Source organism: Myzus persicae, unplaced genomic scaffold (assembly GCF_001856785.1).
Source record: "Myzus persicae strain clone G006 unplaced genomic scaffold, MPER_G0061.0, whole genome shotgun sequence".
In the NCBI taxonomy this organism is placed as follows: domain Eukaryota; kingdom Metazoa; phylum Arthropoda; class Insecta; order Hemiptera; family Aphididae; genus Myzus; species Myzus persicae.
The window spans coordinates 115,536-136,432 of NW_019104455.1; the positions used below are offsets into that span (position 1 = coordinate 115,536).

At 29.8% G+C, this 20,897-nt stretch overlaps 3 protein-coding genes across 3 annotated transcripts; 2 read left to right on the plus strand and 1 right to left on the minus strand.

The window, feature by feature from the left end:
- Positions 1-6,316: 6,316 nt before the first annotated feature.
- LOC111042286 (cuticle protein 12.5-like) lies at positions 6,317-7,853 on the plus strand. The gene is made up of 2 exons (XM_022326838.1): positions 6,317-6,430; positions 7,258-7,853. The coding sequence occupies exons 1-2, from the start codon at positions 6,422-6,424 to the stop codon at positions 7,666-7,668; spliced, it is 420 nt and encodes a 139-aa protein (XP_022182530.1). The 5' UTR covers positions 6,317-6,421; the 3' UTR covers positions 7,669-7,853.
- Positions 7,854-7,909: 56 nt separating this feature from the next.
- LOC111042289 (adhesive plaque matrix protein-like) lies at positions 7,910-9,967 on the minus strand. Its single transcript, XM_022326842.1, has 2 exons — positions 9,878-9,967; positions 7,910-8,634 (listed from the first exon to the last, which is right to left on the minus strand). Exons 1-2 carry the CDS (start codon positions 9,890-9,892, stop codon positions 8,014-8,016), a joined length of 636 nt encoding a protein of 211 aa, XP_022182534.1. The 5' UTR covers positions 9,893-9,967; the 3' UTR covers positions 7,910-8,013.
- Positions 9,968-17,781: 7,814 nt separating this feature from the next.
- On the plus strand, positions 17,782-20,897 carry LOC111042302 (protein transport protein sec31-like). The gene is made up of 3 exons (XM_022326865.1): positions 17,782-17,957; positions 18,314-18,822; positions 20,012-20,897. Exons 1-3 carry the CDS (start codon positions 17,946-17,948, stop codon positions 20,343-20,345), a joined length of 855 nt encoding a protein of 284 aa, XP_022182557.1. The 5' UTR covers positions 17,782-17,945; the 3' UTR covers positions 20,346-20,897.

Sequence of the window (20,897 nt, forward strand, 5' to 3'; positions counted from 1 at the left end):
TGTATGACTTATATAAAATGCTAATATAAAAATTCGAAAACAATATCAAATATCTACCCTTAGTCATTTTTGAGTTCGACCAAATAACGAGGTTTTAAATTAATGATACCATAACATTCAAATTTGTTATTGAATAACACATTTACAGATGTCTAATACTGATAATTTGGTGCCATTTATTCATGGTCCCACAATTTCAATAAATTGTGATTATAAATAAAATCATGTAAATTAATATAATAAAATTTATTAAAATGTGCTAGACAAAAAAAATTGTACAAAATCATAATTTATCTTGGATAACGTCAAAGCAGGTTTTCAAAGATTCATAAATAACCTCGATAAATAAAAGATAGTTACTTTCAAGTAGAAAAACAAATTGATTTCTTTAATACCTAGTAGATATAAAGATATAGTACATAAGCACCCATAGACTTATATAGTTATATAAAGTCTGCTATGTATATAGGATTAGGTATAGACTATAGAGTATTCTGGCAATCTGTGTATGTCCTCACATGTCCAACAGGCAAGACAATTTGTTACACATATACAAATTACTCAACAATTTAATGAATAAAAAATAAAATAAATAAGTATAGTAATTTATAATATACACAATATAATACATTATAACAATGGATAAAGGTTCTAAGAATTAAGATAGATTCAACGTTCAAATTTAATTAAAAATTATAAAATATATTTAATTTAATTACACTGTTAAAAACCTCTTATGTCAGGTGGAAAAGTTGGGTAGTTGAGTTAAAAATCGTACAATTATAGGTATAGTAAATAACTATAGCAATATTATCAAAAGCAAACTGACTTGTTTGGAGTCTAATGTCTAAACTACATAAACATGACGATGGAGAATGAGACAGTAGGGCCTGAGGGATACAACTCTATAAAATACAGTATTTTACCATCAGTTTTGAAAATTCTTTAGAAAGTGTCATGTTTAACATCCTCACTTTGAAATTGTTTGTTTATAATATGTACAGCAAATATCAAATACAAACCATTGAATTTTGTATGTACACGACAAAAACGCGTCCTAAATAGCATTTTATTCGATGTAACCCATCATGTCAGGTTATAAATAAGATATAATATTCACGACAAATAAAACAATATAGTTATAGATTGTCATTAGATAAATACAATTTTTACGTTTTTTTAAAATAAATATCCAATAGCTCTAAGTATACGGTTATACACATTTTGAATAAAATTGTGCAATAAAAATAAAAATTCAATTTTGTATGAGCCAAATCGTGGACGTAACTGACAGCCAATGTATTTGGATTAGAGAAAAAAAATATGCGAATGCTTAGAAATCCAAGCCCTAGATCATAACCATAGATATATGTCTCAAGTCTGGTTGGAGTCACAGGTACCTAAATCTTACCTAGCGGCTAGGACAGCGTGGAAAACTGGTACAATTTATGTCAATCGCATATCCACATGCGAGATTTTGATAATCTAACTATTATATTCATAAGACTTAATTTTAAACTAATACTTCCATGAATAATGTAATGTAATATTTATTTTTATATTTTTAAATAACTAACATATGTATTAACCAGCTTACAAATCATTAATCAAGTGTAAAAAATTATATTGTAGTAAGTATTTTTGTACACATTTAGGAAATTAAGTAAATTATAATTAGTATCTAAATTGCAATTATTTATAAATAATAGATGATTGCTAAATTTGAATTTGGTATTACTTAATACTTCAAAATATTTTTATTATTCTAAAATATAAACAATTATGTGTTTTCACAATGTAGTTTATAAGTACATCTGTATAATGTTTCAACTATATATAACATAGTACAAAATAATGCTCCTTAATATTTGTTTGATACAATCAAACTAGCATTCTAACAATTCCATTATTAGTGTAGTTAATATGCGGTAATATAACTATTAACTAACCATGTTTTATAATATTATAATTTTCACATAGTTATTAAATATGAATTAGTATAATTGACCTTTGCAATATGCACATTATTTCACAATATTTCATATTTTATTATATTATAGAGTCTTAAACTGCTGCGCCGTATTTGTGTAAATAAATATCCTTTTTGAAACATTTTTTTTTACTGTATGTATTAGAATGGCCACATTTATTTATAGGGCCGATTAAAAAATTGAGATAGTTATGAATACTTAATTGAACAAAACAGTTTAACATTAGGCTACATATTCAACACACGAACCATTTATTTTTATTTTTTTTAAATAGGCAATAGTTATAAGTAATTTAAATCATAAAAACGTTCATAAAACAAACTAATATTTATTTAGATGACGATGAGAAAGTTGGCAAAATTACTACTTAGTGAAACAGTAGCGAACCCTACGACGGAAATAAGCATCTATCCCTCGCTCATTGACATCTATAAGAATATTAGCACCTATTATACCAATTTATGGGAATCCGAATGGCGGTAAACCAAAAAAAAACTTAAAGGAACCAAAAATACTACCATATACGACATACTGGAGTATAAAAAATAAGCTCATTCATTGAATCGTAAAGATGAAGTAATTATAAATGGACTACGTATTAGTCACTCAGAGATGTCCCATGCATATTTTATACGAAGACAACAACTTGTAATGCGCTAAAGCTGAGAAGAACCTCTTACAGCCGAGCACCTCTTTGTCTACTGTAAAAACCATATAGCAACAAGAAAAATTCTAGAAATGTCTGACAACCACTTTGAAGCCCTTAGCCCAATTGAAGACAACATCAACAAAGCCATCGTATTTCTAAAACGTTTTGATATGTACAACTCAATCTAAGAAAACCATTGTATTTATTTAGGTATATGAAGTTAATATGTATTTTGACGTAAGCTTAGTATTCTGTACCAAAAATAAAAATAAATGTATTTATGATGAATAATCGAAATCAACTAATATTTTCATTTATATTGCTTTTAAAATAACAAAATATATCTTATAACTATTTAATAATAATAATAAAATTCACTTTCATTAAATAATTATTGTATTTGTATATAATGTTTGGTACATACGTATATGGGAAGGTATATTAATTATTACCTACTCATAAGCCATATAAGTGTCGACTATAGTAAATAGTTGAAAACTTTCATAATGTTACAGTTAATTAATTTTAACAATGTGATAATCACATTATTTTCTTATAAAACAACTATATTAGAATTATAAAAATCATACAATTAAGTTAGATACTATATTGTTAATTTCATTCAAAACTTTTTTTTTTTACATAATATATTTGAAAATATACAAAGATATTTTTACAATAAGCATATGCGATGTACAAACATTAATGATTAGATTAAATTGTTTTCAAAATTTAAGTTGGGTACTTGTTTTCTGGTGTCATTTCAGAATTCACGGGGACTGCATAAAAAAATAACCAACAAAATGATAACAAGAGCCTCTCAAAAAATAAGTATTTTCAATACAAAACTTATTATTAAACATTATGGGATTTTAATAATTAATTGTTATTTCTATATTACCTACCTATAAATAAAAAGAATAATAGCAGAGACATATTATAACACAAAAAGATTGTTAGTATTTACCTATTTTTTTCAATTAAAAATTATCACCTTTATAAAAGGTATTTCATAAGATAATTTAAGATAGTTTATACTAGAGAACTAATTTAAATATTAATAAAAATATATCAATTGGTACAGGTAAAATAGAATAATTCAAATTTAAAAAAAAAAACTTTAATCATTTAGAATTTCTACAGAATAAATAAATAAAATGGTAGTAAACAAAAATTAGTAAATAATTAATATATCTTCTACGACAACTATAAAAAGGTAATTTAAAGATCTTTTACCAGTCTAAAAGAACATTTTTTTCTACTAATAACGAGTGATATTATGTATACGCTGGCTTAGTAAATATTTACTATTTTTCTTGCAGTTCCTAGATTTTTCATTATTTATAGTTATGGCTTTATGAGTTTTATTGCATTTGTTTTTTTTTTACTTTTTCGGAAAAACTATATGTTATGTAGAACATAGATCAACTGTAGCATATCTCTACATTATACTTTGTAAACAAATTATATTTATGTATAATTTATATTATTTTATTTCTATAGTGATCTATAAAATACAATAGAAATTATTTGTATGAATAAAATGTAAAAGCTTTGTTAATAACCTAAATCCGTAGTTTATGCATGGCCAACTGTTAAAATGTATACATTTCTACGATTCAATATTAAATTTAATATATATTATATACATATATATAATATGTATGTTGTTAAGAGAAATGCATTTTATTAAGTAAATGTTTAAACCAATCTCCGTACACCTAATATATTATTAATAATAATAAAAAGTTTTTATATCTGATATAATATAGGTAGGTTATGAAATTGTATAAAGTGGATAAAACATTTTATGAAATAGATTTTTAGATTTCTGCAATTGATATACTCCAGTAGTTTTTATTATAGTATATTTAAACAAGTTTTATTTAGATCAAGGATGTTTTTTATTTTGAATAAAATATTATATTATGTTTGATCCAATTTTGAACTCAAAATATATATATTTTAATGTGTATTTGAATTTGAATTTTTGAATAACTTAGAGCATTTTACCATTCACGTAGGTGTCTAACTTATTCAACATGAAGGTCGTATTTTGAGTCTTCTAATAAAAAAATTCTACTAACCCAAAAATCTAAAAAAAAAAAAACACTAGGTATTTTAAAATTAAGATGTATACCTTATTTTGTTTAGTTTTATTACATACGTTTCAACTAAATTAGAAAAGTTAAAGATCTGGGGAGTTAGTGATTTTTTTTTAACTGAGTTAAATATTATAAGTTAATATAAGCATTAATAAGAAATTTTTTCTAATTCAATTTAGTTTTTGGTTAATTTAGTTAAGTAAGTAATGTTAAGAACAAATATATTTTTATTTTTTTACTAAACTAAAAACAGTTTTATAATTACAGTTTAAATATTTTTGACATGAAAACGAAATCAATTGAAATGAAATAAAGTACAATAAAATTGAAGAGAAAATGAACTAAAATTAAGTGAGAAATGAATTAGTTGATTTTACATTAATTAAAAAAAAAAATTAAGTTAATTAAGTAAGTAGTTAAATTATCAAAAACCCAAGAGTAACTAGTTAATTTCCAGCGTTGCTTGTTAATTAATTAAACATTATAATGTATACATTTCAATGTTTTATATTTATGTCAAATGAATTAAGAAAAAAAATATATATGACTTTGTAATGAGTAGAATCATTCTTAAAAATTGAAATACTTAAACTACATTAATTTAAATTTACTCCCAAATACCATATGAATTACAGGTGTTTATTGGTAAAAAAAAATTAAACATACATACGTGATACGTCATAGTGTATTAGTGTAATACTGAATATTGTACTTGTACCTATTATTATTATAAAAGTATCACATTCAATTACAATGTTTTGTATTCTGAGAGATCGTTTATGGTTGTCCAATATTTTATGAATTATGTATGTATTATACACAGACTTACAAACTCTCTATTATAATTTTAAATCAAATTTTTCCAATCCATTTTATTGAATTTTTATTGATAATTTCCAGCCCATGGTTTTGACCGCTAGCTCCGAATAATTTCTGTGACTGCTGCTCTTAACAAAATTATGTCACAATTAAATTGAATAATAATAATTAATAAATAATTACAATGGTAATTTCGTATAATTGATAAACACCATCTATACTTTTCTTCGGATATTGCAGAAAGCCCGCGTCATTATTATACATTTGCGACAATTAAAAAAATGATCAAGTACAAGAGATATAGAGAATTACGCCCATTTCCAGATCATAAATCCGCTTTTTTTTATACCTTTCTTACTTTTTTGTGTACACGCAAACTATGACGTGATATAATCTATAATATTACATTGGTTGCGTGTACCTGTGCAGGAGTGCTTAAAATGGGAATATTTTTTTTAATTTATATGATCTTAATATTTTCGTTGAATGAAACTATGCAAGACAAAGGTTACTGGCTAGAGGTCACCGAATGTTACAGTAGGTAGTAGGTACGTACCTTAGTGAATAACAATAGGTAGGTAGCAATTATGAAATACAATTTACGTGTTAAAAAGGGCAAAATAGTTTAATTGCACGACGTAACGAAGCGCAAACAAGTTTTCTGACCACTAGATGGCCCGTTTGGGTATTAAGCACAGGGGCGGCTACTTTGACTGGCTCCGTTGATCTAGTTTTGTCGGACTATAAAACGCACAACTGTTCTTTGAAATAGATCACAAATCAATCAGCTTCTACAGCAAGCACAATACAATATTATCACTCATCTACATTTTGCAGACCAACTAAAACCAACCACCATGAAATCCGTAAGTTTATTTTGTTTGTTTTATTTTCGCACTTAACATTATATTAAATCCATTAATCTTGAGTTCATTATTTTTTCTAAGTGTACATAAACTTCGCGATGCGTATCTCATAAGTCATATAATATGTTTCATTTATTTTTCCATCGCACTGCTTAAACCACAATCACGTTTCGTCATTCGACACAATCATTCGTACTTTTTATTATGGATACGATTCATTTAAACAAATCATTATAAGAACATCTGTGTACAACTAAGTTATAATTATTAGTTAAAAATATTATTAATTAAAGTATAAAGTAGGTATAATCTACATTTTTTTGGTACTATCTTGTAAAAAATTTAATGTTCCATTAATACTATTAGTTTTAATGTCGATTGGACATTGTGATTACCTTACCTATAATTACTATTACCTATTGGCTATTACTTACTTATTACTTATTGTCATTAATTTTATAAAACTTAATATTAATTATTATAAAATTAATATAGTTACCTATACCAACCTCATATCACTACAATATATTTTCAATTCAGCCACGGCACTGACTAAAATAAATTATTCAATACTATTATCTATAGGTACTAAATTTACAACTACATCGATATATGCAGGTCATACAATTATAACATGAATGATATACTTCTTTATTCTATTTCTAGATCATTGTTTTTATTTAATGGTAAATTTCGCTTTTCACTTATTACTGTACCAACCCTTATCACTTGGGGAGGGGGTTGTTATTATTTATTGATTTATATCAATAAACAAACTATTATTATTGTGACTGATGACGATAACATTTTGTTTTTTTTGTTTTCAGTACGTAGCTGCCGTTTTATTGTTGGCTCTTGCCGTCTGCGCAACCGCCGAAGAAGCCAAGCAACAACAAGCTTCTCCTGCTAAGACAACCGACAAGCGCAGCATCTACGGACTGGGTTACGGCTACCCTGCATACCACGCACCCCTTTCCTACCCAGCTGCCCCCTTGGCTCTGCCCACATCCTTCATCTCGCCACTGAAGTACCACGCACCTCTGTCCTACCCTCTGTCCTACCACGCTCCCCTCTCTTACCACGCTCCCCTCCCCTATCACGCTCCCCTTTCCTACCACGCACCCCTCTCCTATCATGCACCCCTCCCCTATCACGCTCCCATCTCTTACGCATCCCCCCTGTCCTACCACCATGCACCAATCTACAAGGCCCCGTACTACGCCCCGTCTATCTACTAATAGATGATATCGCACTCGTCAACCGACACGCTATTGCAATAATAGGAAAAAATCATATAATCTGAACTATAATTGCTACGTCGTCGTCGTCGTCGTCGTCAATCTTTAATTCATGTATTTGTAAATCATTGTTAATAATCATATTATTTTATTTTATTTGTATATAATTATTTGTGCATCATCATGAAATATTATATTATGTGTTTATTAATAAAATAAAAAAGATTTCAATTCTCTTAAGAACCGTTTGTGTTTATTATTATTTATGTTTTGACAAAAATACGTATGACAGTATTATATAACTAGGTATATCCTCCGGGGTCGATTAATGTTTAAAAACACGTACTACTTCTTGGTGGTGGACAACTGCGCGTTGTTGTTGGCGTTGTTGGCCGAAGAAGAGAAGTAACTGTACGAATACGGCACCGGACTTTGGCCGGATTGTTGCGGCTGGTACGTGGCCGGATATTGCGACGGCTGGTAAGTGGCTGGATATTGTGATGGCTGGTACGTGGCTGGATATTGTGTCGGTTGGTACGTTGCCGGATATTGTGACGGCTGGTACGCGGCCGGATATTGTGGTGGCTGATACGTGGCTGGATATTGCGACGGCTGATAAGAGACCGGATATTGCTGTGGCTGATATGCAATGGGATATTGCTGCGGTTGGTATTGCGGTACAAACGATTCGGCGGGCCCGTTGTAATACGGAGGCTGATATACGGGTACTGATGGATTAGTGAAAATGGAATTGCCATAAGGTTGTACGACACAAGTCGGTAAATAACTCGGTTGATACGAAGGTGCGTTATTGACCGCTACTGCAGCAGGTGTCGGCTGCGGGGTTTGTAACGACTGAGCGATAGCTGCAGTACCTCCGTTGTACGAAGATATTTGACGTTTATCTGGTTTTGCAGTATTCTTTTCGTCGGCCACGGCCACGGACACGATGATCGCCATGATAATCTATAAAAAAAATAAGAGTATATTAGGAAAAATAAAATATAAATTATTTTTTTGAATATTTTATGATGTGCATTATTGATTGCACTAAAACGTACTTATTATAATGAATACAATATAGTATTTTAAAAAAGAAAAAAAATATTCTGTCCAAAGTTATTGGCACAATGTTATCAGCATTTTTATGATACAATATTAAAATTGTATACTGATGTATTAATTTCTTAAGAATTTAATTTAATTTAAATTCATTAGTCACAATTACGAAAATAATACCTATATATGCATTTTTTTAGTATAACTGTATAGAGCTATTTATATTTTTTAAGCTTTAAACAAAGTAGGTTTTCTATTGATATAAAGGTGATTATTGCAATATATACAATATATATATTTATAATATTATTAAATAAAAAAATAATCCAATAATAGAACAAAAGTGAAAAAAAATTAAAAAACATTAGAATGTACAATTATACAGCCATAAATTAGGTATAATTGTTAAATACTTGTTATTAGTTAAAGTTATTTATTTTAATTATTTTTATAAAACTGATAATTCATTTAAGTTTAAATTTTACAAATTTATATAGTTAGTTTATTTGGATTGATATTAAAATATTCATACCTATAATATTTACAGTACGATTGGCCCATTGATCTAAGACCCAAGTATTTACAAGAAGCTTAAATAATTCGTTTTATAGGAGCTATAAGTTATAAGTGACAACTTTTAGAAATATAAATTGATAATTGTATGGAATTTAAAAAAATTTTAAGTTAAGGATAAAGTAAAATACCCTATTTATTTTAGTGTTAAGTTTTATTTTAATTTAATATACTAATAATTACTGTACCTAACACTACATCACGTAAACAATTTAATTACAAACATAAAATAGTTTAAAAATTATAAAAATAAACTAAGATAAATGCACTACCAGCGTCGTTGAACAAAATAGGAACTAGTAAAATTTAAAAAAAATGGTGTAAAAAAATTTGTGTAATCGATATTGATGTATACGAATTTAATTAGTTTCTATAATATATGGAAAATAGAATTTAGACTTTAGATAAATGTTTTGTATTATTGACTATGGACAATTAATTACACTTATTTCATACTTCATTTAAATATATATTTGATGATTAAATTAGGTAACGTGGCTAAAGTGTTATTATACATTTAAAAAAAAGTTATACATAATATAAAACCATCAGGGCTGTAGTTGAATTCGGTACTTACCAAAGATTTCATCATGTTGTTGAAGTAAGTAAAGGTAATACAAATTAAAGTAATCACAATACTAACTAATCGAAAGTCGAAGTGCGTATACTTCACATTTGGATGGATCCGTTGTCTTTTATACTCTGATGGAAATCTTGATACAATTATCAACATGTTAATCTTCTGTTTATTGTTGTCATCATATCGTCATACAATAGTTTTAGAAGGTTGCTTAAGCACTAAGAAACCACATTTTTTTATGTACTTAAGACTATTATTACTACACAACAATTAACAACATTTTCTTTTTATTTTTATCCGATCTTCTTCCTATTATGATCATTTCGAAACCAAATTGTTAACATTTTCAACAACAATCAATCTTTGCGTTCATATCCATAAAGGTAGGTAACATAATACCCTTCAATACACAACTCAGCAGTAAATAAGTTCTTTATGATTACTTAATAATTAATTACTCTTGAACGGTGATTTTAATAAATATTTATGTTAAGAACTATTGCACATTTTAAAAAGTTGGTTAGATAATTTTCGTTGACATGCTTTAATTTTAGGTAGACATAATGGTAACCAAGATAAGAAATGCACATAATACAATACAATTTTTATTTAATTTTCAAAATGTGATAAATTTAATATGAAACTATATAATTACGCTCAACGAATCACCTGTATTATATAATATATATACATGGTATTTTGTTTTCCATAATTTGTTAGTATAAGTTGAGATGAGAAGATATAATTTTTTTAAAAAAATGCAGAACCACTGAATGGATGAATGAAGGGCTAGACAACACGAGCAGCAGATTGGGAAAATTGGAGGTTTTATGAGTGACGGAGTGGTCTTAATGGCCGATAAATTCCAAGAAGAAGAATTTAGTATAAATAGATGCATATTAATATATTATCAAAATATTAATTTTCATTTAAAGATAATTATATATCCTAAATTATTTATTCCATCACTACAGTCTTATTACGAGATTAGATTTGATTAGTAGACTATTTAATATACCAAACAAATACCCATAAAATATTTTATTTGTAAGATTGCAATGATTCGAAATAAACTATTGATTTTCATTTTTTTTATATCATCACTATAATATTTTGCCATTGACATTTTTATTGAATCAAAAAATGCAATGTTGTTGAATAATTATCACTTATCAGTAACTTATCACTATATAATATCAAATATTTATGCATTAAAAGACAAAACAACTTGTTTTAAATTAAATGGTCTTTGAAATAAAAATGTCTAGTACCTAATGGAAGATTTATCCTATTGTTGAATATGATTTCTTTGAGTTATAAAATGGTCCGTTTACACTCCATCACTTTTTTTTAAATTACGAAACTTAACTAATAGTTAATTTATCACTGCCCAGTGAAATAAGAGAAGATATTTGGTTATTATTTATTTTAAGGTCAAATGAAGAATCAGTAAAACTTCACAAATTTTGACTTATTCAAGTTTATGACTAATGAGTCGAAACTATAATATTTTTTTATGTATTACATAAAAGTTAAAAAGTCAAACTCTTAGATAACAGTCGACTGAAACTGTATAATCTGGTACAATATATTATACTCAAGTCGTTGCGATTATACCGGAAATCATAAAACAATGTACTATAACTATAAAGCTATGGGTAAATTTGTGTATAGGTACGTAGTAGGTATGTGTAATTTATCGACACGCATTAGGTAGTTGACTTCTAATATCTCGTAAATCCGGTTTTTATGCGTGCGTTCTTTAAGTGACATTTATTGAAATGGAATATAATATTTTGTTGCAACAAAATTTCACTGTTTGATTCACAGACAAACTGTTATGTTTTTATTTCTGAGTTTAATTTTCCCGTAAAATAATTAACCACAGACATTGAATTATCTAGTAGGCTTAATCTCCCATATTTATATTTGCAAATGTAAAAAAATATTCCATTTTTAAAAACTATAATACTCGTATATTATTATAATTAGTAGCATAATATTAAAAAGACGACGTGTATTAAAAAAAAATACAATTAAACATACACTAAAATATTTCATGTTTATTACTAAAAACATTCAAAAAAATTAATATTTTACAAAGTATAATATCATTATAAAAAAACAATTTGTAATTTACTCAATCTCCTTCGTAGAAAAAACACACACACAATTTAAACGGATTGTAATTCAGTAGAAAATATCCTTCGACTTATTATGTCGAAGGGAACTAAAATGGATATAGTTATAAAATTATAACTCGTTTTTTAGCTATAAATGTTCATTACCAATTCACAATCACAATAAAATCATTATCTTAGACAGCTGTATACCAAAAGCTGTCACAAAGATACCGTGTAATACAGAAACGAGAACAAGGATTTCAATCTTTTATATTAACGAAGTTCCAATATTTACTATTATTGTTTCAATATAGTATTAGCAGAGAACTACTTAGGGAGGCTGCAGTCTCGGGCCCCAACATAGTTAGGGGCCCCAATTTATTAATGCAGTCATATACGTTTTATTTATACCAATCAACGATACATATTTAATATATACTTATAGTATTTATAATGTTGAAAAATAAATTGAATATAAAAACGATATATCCAAAAAAAACCAAATTTATGATTGAAGTGAGAGGTTACATTAGCACATTTAGCACCAAAAAATTAGCCATGTGCTCCAAAATTCCTTAGTACGGCTTTCAGTATTATTATGCAATAAATAACTTATAATTTACAAACAATAATGTATAAATATATGTCTCACAAAATTTTAAGTCCAACTAAACTTTTTAGGTACGATGACCACACTAAAAATGTAATGTTTGGACTTTTGGTTCAGTGATATCATAAGTAAAGATCAGATATGGATCTTCACACGAACCTTGTTTGGTGGGGCCCATTTTTTAGTTCAGTAATACATAATTAAAAATTAATAAATATATTCCAAAATAATATAATTTATGAGAAGTTTGCCATTACTCAAAACAAGATTACAATGTTAAGTATTAATGTATGATATGAATATTTTATAACTATTATCATTAACTAAAAAAAATTGAGCAAACTACTTTACCTTGTCATCTTTAACGAATAATAATAGAAAGTGAATGGTAACACAGGGAAATCATATGATTTAGGAAATTATTGTCTTTGATACTGTTCCTACCTACGATGTATTCAGATTACATGTTACCTTCTACCGATTTTGGCAAAACCAGTTTGACTTAACAGTTTTACTTATGTATATATGGCTCGCATTTCTGTTTTTTAATAAAAAAAATTTGTCACCAGTGTTTGTTGACATTATAAATGGTATTTCATTTGTGTCCACCGTTTCTTGTATTAGTTGTATTACACACGTATACGATGTTCCTAACCAGTTCACCATAATCGAGCAAGGGACGAGTAAATAAAAAATCATAATGTGTAAAATTATTCATTAAAAAACGCAGAGACCATTCATAAAACTACTGGATGGCATAATGGCATTATTAACACTATATTGATTTATTTCATTGTGATATTTCAAGCGGTGAAACTATTTGGTGGATTACCTGTATTGGTTCTGGTAATCCTGCATTGATTGGTTTATACAGGATGTGTAACGACTGAATTTTTTAATTCACGTGGTGACAAATTTAATATCACAAATATAGAAAGCTGATGGTTTTGGTGTAGTATAAATGTATAATGTACAAGTACAACTAATATTATCAGATAGATAATCGTTTTTGAAAAATTTATTTTTAATAATTATAGTATAATTTTACCTATCTAAAAAAAATTGTTTCAATGTACTTTAAGAAAAAAAAAACTAAACGTTTTTAATGTATTTTAACTTCAATATATTATAAATGTAAAATTATATTTTCCTCTTTTTATTGAAAATAATAATAATTAATAACCGATGACAGAAATAAAACAAATGGTTATTGGAGGCAAAAAAATTGTTTGAATAAAATTAATTATATAATATACATATTTTTTTATTTGGCACTTCAAAAAAATATCTTGTATTTTGTATTTTTATGATTTTTTTAATTATTTAAATATTGTATTTGTAATAAATCATAAATTATTAACTGCAGCCCACACAAAATCATTACATCACATTGATTGGATTCTAGAATTTTTGTATATTTTGCTATACTAAATTGATAGGATTATTTTAAATAAAATGTTTAGATATATTTTAAAATTGATTTCAATACAGCATTTTATTTATTTTCAATTCAGACAATTTCAATCAAATGTTTCTATATGATTATATGACATAAAGAGTACCATATATAAATACATACATTCTAACAATACTATAAGAACTAAAAATATATTATTAAATATTTTTATTTAAATATTCTTTGATTAATTTTTAATACTTAAATGTCATTAATAGAATATTCCTATACCCACAATAGTTATGTAAGTTTTGGAAATAGATACATCTGAAAAAACTTCGGATAAATTTCTTTTAAATTAAAATAGTTGAGTTAATATTAATTATTGTTTAAATAAGGAAACTTATTTACTGTAATTATAAAACACATTTTATAGAAGTTTCAAACAATAGAAAGTGGAAATATAACCTGTATAAGTATTTTTTCTCATAAATTGAACTTGACTTTATATGGAATAGGTACTATAACCCACAAATAAAAATTAATTCAAAATATATTTTTTGTTTATGTCGTGGCATCAAAATATGTATTGGAAATAAAGTTACTTTAAGTGATGCATGTGATACGTACATATTAAAAACCATAAAAACGCCCATTCATTTTAAATACAATTTTGAAATTATCACGAAAATAACTCTTTCAGTATTTAATGTGACTATTCAATAAGGTACTGACGATAAGTTACTTCTGGTACACCGTACACCATTTACATACTCACTTCAATAATTGAAAACCAATTAATAGTATATTTAGTATCCTCATGTATGAAGAATGTTTACTTTTTTTAGTTTTAGCTTTATAGCTATAGCATTCAAAACTGGTTGATACTTGATATGTTTTTTTACGAATATAGCACATTGAAATATTTACAACCATTTATTTAGATAGGTTAAAAATAAAAATATTATGTAAAATATGAGTATATATTGATTAGGCTTATAATAATTATTATTGTTGTGATAATAACTCGATAGCGTGTAGTAAAATTGCTTTAAAATTGCACAACACATCATGCACATTTATGTTCAATTGATAATTCTCTGAAACTTCAAACTAATTTTTATAGACTTTCTGAATAGTTTAGTGCATTGGGTTTATCAGTTAATCTATGTAAATTCAAGGTTATGACATTTTCTAGGATTCAATCACCACCGGTACGGCGATACCTACTCAGTACTCAGTAGTTTTTACATATTGCTTACGACGAGACTGTAGGTATTATTCGTGTTTTTGACTGTGTTGTGGTTTTAGGCTTTATTTTGTAACTTTGATCATTGTCATGTATAATTTGTGTGCTGTATGCTTTTAAAATGCATGGTTAGGTACGTTATGAGGTTTGTTTGAAAATATTTTGAGAACATTTATGCGTTTTCCTAGTTTATTTACTAAGACATTCTCGCATGCCACATTATATAATAATTTATCATTAATATGGCTGGCTTGTCTTCTTTGGCTGAACTTTATTGTTCCTCGACTTTTAGCTGTAAGCTCCCTGACGGGTTGTTGAATAGTGAAGTGAAGTGATCTGTCCTTGTACTACAGATATGCTTTAAAATAAAATATGTTTTAGTTTTCGTATCGGTCCACGCCGTCCACTGCCTCTTTTTAAGCTTCACATAGCATCACCAATTATTTGGTCAACGGGCTTCTTAGATGATGTCGGGCCTTAATCAGGGTCCTTCTTTTAATTTATTAATGCATTTTAATTAATTAAAATTTAGTCATGCGTATCTAATACCAACTCATGCCATATATGATATCTAAATTGCACACTTGAATTGTACATTGCACTTTATGAATTAAGGGTATAGCCAGGGTAGAACTTACTGCTAAATAGCGAACGTAGGTACTTATTTTGTGATAGTCTCTAATAAATTGAATTTTGTGGAAGCCCGTGAGCCTAAATTTGGCCCTGCTTTTTTTCCTGTTTCTATGAGACCGGTGTGTGGATCGCTTTCACATTGCTTCCACCCTATCCCACATTGTTTATTTAGTAATACTAAAATCCAGCCCTGCCTATATTGTTCTAAGTACACACAGTTAAATAACTTAAATACTATTAATTGAATAGTAAAATAAAAGAGTACTGTCATCACAGACATGTTTCCAGAAATATTCAACAAGGTGAAACAAATTGTTGAGTTTATGTTTTGTTTGCAACAATAAACGATAGTAGCTGGAGGAGAAGCAATGCCAACAGCAGTTCCTCCTCTGATCCTCGATACGTTAAAAAAAATCTAAGATATACCTACCTCATACCTGATACAAATATACAATGATACTTATAGGACATAAGTTGTAGTTTCATGTATTTTTAAGTTTTTTTCTACGTGTTTCCAATATAAATAATAAATGATACTATACTTTATAATATATTATAATATAGGTACATAATATTTATCAAAGGTACCCCTTAGTTCAACGGGTGAGCAATTTTTTTAAACTTCACACTCACCCGTATTGGCCATATTGTACCATCTTCCTTACTATTGTACTACTTACATTTTTTATATACCTACAAATCTGATACAATTGATTATTTCTGATTAATCAGTGACTGTTTAATTTAAGTATTTGTAGGAGTTTAGTTATAATTGTAGCGAGATTGATTAATATTTAATATGTCCACTGTCCAGTATAACAAAAAGTGTAGACATGTAGACATATATCTACTTAAGTATTTTACAAAAAAAAATACATTAATCGATCCACTCGGCATCTATAATATTAAGATTATTTTCTTCATAATATTCATTATTCGTGTTAGCCACTGTAAACAAATTATTTATGGTCTGACTTTTATTATAGATACCATATAAACCAAAAAATAATTTATTGACTATTGTACTGTTTACTATACACACCTTGTGCCTAGAGGTACGCGGAGTTCCGAATTTCCGAATGAATAGAATTTAAATAAATTATAAAATGTATAGAATATAACAAACTACGTAATTTTTTGGTTTAAAATACAATAATGATTATAGCTTGTTACTTAATTTTGAAGATCGCAAAACTTTATTGAGTTACTCTCTTCAGTTTCAACCCCTAAAAACTGACAACATGACGTACCTTTATGTATTTATTTAAATATTGCTGCTAAAATTCAACATACAAATAAAGAGTTAAAATAATAATCAAAAGTATCAATATTACAGTATTTCCAAAAAAAAAAAAATGATAAATTTAATTTAAATTTCAGCCCAATATTGAAAACAAATCTACTTAGATTGCCTTTAACAATAGTTTACAAGAATAACTAATTATTATAATAATGAGCTCTAAGAAAACCACCAAATTGTAGTTATTCGGTAATATTTTTGAACAAAGCCGTAAAGACGAGTCGGATGTGTTATACAAAACTGCGAATTACAGCTAAGGTTACATGCGTCATGTCGGTCACCTTTTCTCAAAAAGTGGTGATTTCACACACACACGTCTGTTGTGTTATTCCTTATAGGCCGCGATCCGTACCTACCGGTTTATCCGGGTAGTTATGTCACAAGCACAGTTTATGCCTTGTCTCCGACATCATCCGCGTGCCAACCGTTGACAAGGGACCGCGGGGACAAACGTCCCGCCGCCGACCGGTTTGTTCGGCGCGCGCGCGTGCACAGGATGATGGACCCGGACGGTCTCCCCGGTTGGCCGGGTGAAAGTCTTTTTTTTTACAGAAAAATACGCCCGACCAAAGTGGTATATATAATCCGATTGCTCCGTGAAAATCGTCAGTCAACAGCAGCACACGCCACAGTGCGAACACCTCCAAGGGGCACACCGTCCATTCTTATCGTATATATTATATAGTAACATAATAATATTGTCGTTGATCGCGCACACTGTTATCATCGAGACGAACCGAAACCAATCGGCAAAATGAAAATACACGTGAGTTGTTTGTAGTATTATTATTAACTTTTTTTTCTGCTCTGTACTTATCAATAATAACACCGTCAATCGTATATAGTTCAATAATTTCCAATTAGCATTGGGCAACTGATCCCTAGTTAATTAATATTAAACTGAACCGGAAATGTCTACAATTTACACACAAACAAGTCAATCTTGACTACGTTGTGTTCTTTAGTTAAAATTAAAATTAAAATTTTACAATAATCCACAGCAACCATGATACGACTGATTCCAAAGTATAACCTAACCTAACCGACATCGGCTGTTGGCTATGGAAATGTACGATACTCACCAACCGTATTATAAGCTAGTGTACTTGTTTACTTTGACAGGTGTTGATCGGTCTGGCGTGTTTGGTGGCCATGGCCACGTGCTCGGAAGACGCGTCGGCCGAACAGGAGCAAAAGGTGCAACAGGACCAACAGCCGGAAGAGGACCACCAATCCATCAAACGCGACGCAGTTGAAGATTACGGAGCGGAAGAGTCATACGCTCAGTCAGCCGTCGGTGGCGGTGAAGCATACGCACACGCCGCCCCCGCCGAAGCATACGCACCGGTCGCCCACGCCGCCGAAGCATACGCACCGGTCGCCCACGCCGCCGAAGCATACGCACCGGTCGCCCACGCCGCCGAAGCATACGCACCGTCCGCCGCTGAAGGTTACGCACCGTCCGCCGGCGAAGCATACGGCCCATCTGCATATGCCGCTCCTGCCGCTTACGCCTCTCCTGCCGCTTACGCTGGCCCCACAGCATACGCCGCCGCCGCTGCCCCGGTCGGTATCGCCACCGCACCTGCCGCCTACGGATACGGACAGTCAGCATATCCCTCAGTTTCCGGGTAAGTAATTGTGCTTACCCTAAGTATAGTTACTTGTTGCGTGTTGTCGTGCGTCGCTTGCCCCCCTACCCCTCATATGGTCCCAGTAGGTTATGCTGTATGTAACGATTAAATCCTCTATAGCCAAGCTACACATATTTTTACGGTCACTTTTCAAATTGCGTATACGAGCTCTCGAGCATTTATAAATTCGAATCGAAAATCATTTGAATATAATGTATAGCCTGAAGCCTAAACACGGTTATTAGATAATTAAGCCGATAAAAAGTATACATAGGTAGGTACGCTGGTACTTAAAAATCCCCACTAAGCGGATTCAGTGATTATCCTGTATCCCGGACTTATCTTCTAAAGAATTGAGGTGTGTGTGCGCGTGGTTAGTCATGTGACTGTAAATAATCGAAACAGATTTTTTTTTGCACGCGTAATAACTAAAAAAAATTCAAAGAAAATATAAACATCAAATGGCGGAATGAGAGAAAACCAAAGCCTTACGTAAATATCTTATAAACGTGTTATTTTATATCACGAGGTCCATCCACATAGAAAGCCGATCTGCATGTTAATAATACTGTGTAGGTATTATAATAATTTATAATATTTTATTAGCAGCAGTGACTGTTCTGTATATGGATATAAGTAAGTTGTATTAATATCCGACTCGAAAGTCGAAATTTCATGATGTTTATTGCAATTGTTCCGACGTTCATTTCTCTCGTTTGGCATCTCTATAAATTAAAATTTCGTTGGGTTTAACGTCCATCTGCTTGTCATATTACTCTGGTATAATATAATATATTGTGTACACTACGACCACGTAATACATCTTTGGCCGAGCACGTTTTCATGGTAATAATCGTTATTCGGTAATCGATTCCGCCGAACGGAAATGGCGTGTTGTTGACAGACAGTGGGCCGCGACCAATTATTTAGTTGTATAGTCAACGATCGCCGTCGTGAGTACAAACCCGTGAAAACGTCCATCGAGATAAACAATGAGGAAAATCATAAAAAAAAATATGCATAAAAATAATAATAATAATATATTTTTTAAAAGAACAACACTCAAAATTGACAACAAATTAATTGGAAGTGGAGGTGGAAAAAAATTGACCCATACTCCTCATAATCTATACCATAATAAACTTACGATATTGTAATACAAATTTTTTTTCAATCCGTTTTATAGATACGGACCGGCTTACGCCCCATCATACGGACCCGAACACGTGATCTCTCAACATGTTGAGATCAACCGCGCCATTCCCGTGCCAGTATACAGGACAATCGCTGTGGGCGTACCGCAACCTGTTGCCGTGCGTGTTCCGTACCCGGTGCCGGTCATCAAGACGGTCGCATACCCGGTCGAGAAACCTGTGCCATACCCGGTTGACAAGCCGTACGCCGTGCACATCGAGAAGAAAGTCCCGGTGCCCGTCGACAGACCATACCCCGTGCCTGTGTACAAGATCAAGCACATCTACCACGAGCCCAAGTGGGCTAAATGGCTCAGGGACTGGTAATAACCGTATACCCACGCCACGCCATACAATTTAATATATTATGTAAGTCGTAACACGCATCACGCGTGGTTGAGTTGTGCTTAGGTTTTGTACTTATCTAATCTGACCTATAACCCAACCGACTTAACTATTATTACCTGTACGCCTAACCTGTCTGCCTTCCCTGCCTGTACCTGGCTGTATTTAGCCGACACGCGCCGTAATCTGGACGGTCAACGATGCAACGGTACGGTTTGTTTTCAACCGTTGTTTCTTTTTTGTTTTAGATAATACGACGTGACTTATAAACAATTTTTTTTAAGTATACACTCGTTTATATATAAATGTTAATAAATTATGTAAGCACAGCAGTGTTACGGTACTGATGATAATTGGACTGATCGTTCACGTTAACCCAGTGTGCATTCACATGATTTTGTTTGTTTGTTTTTTTTTTTATTTTACTTTATTTTTATTTTGTACTATAACTTTGTTAACTAGTATGTATTTTATCAACAACAATAATCAATTACAAGAGCAATGAATAAAACACGATTATTTCCATAAAAAAAA

What these genes read in the sequence shown, in the direction of transcription:
- LOC111042302 (XM_022326865.1), top strand. An exon ending in GCATATCCCTCAGTTTCCGG is followed by an intron (nt 18,823 to 20,011) that starts GTAAGTAATTGT and finishes TCCGTTTTATAG; the next exon opens with ATACGGACCGGCTTACGCCC.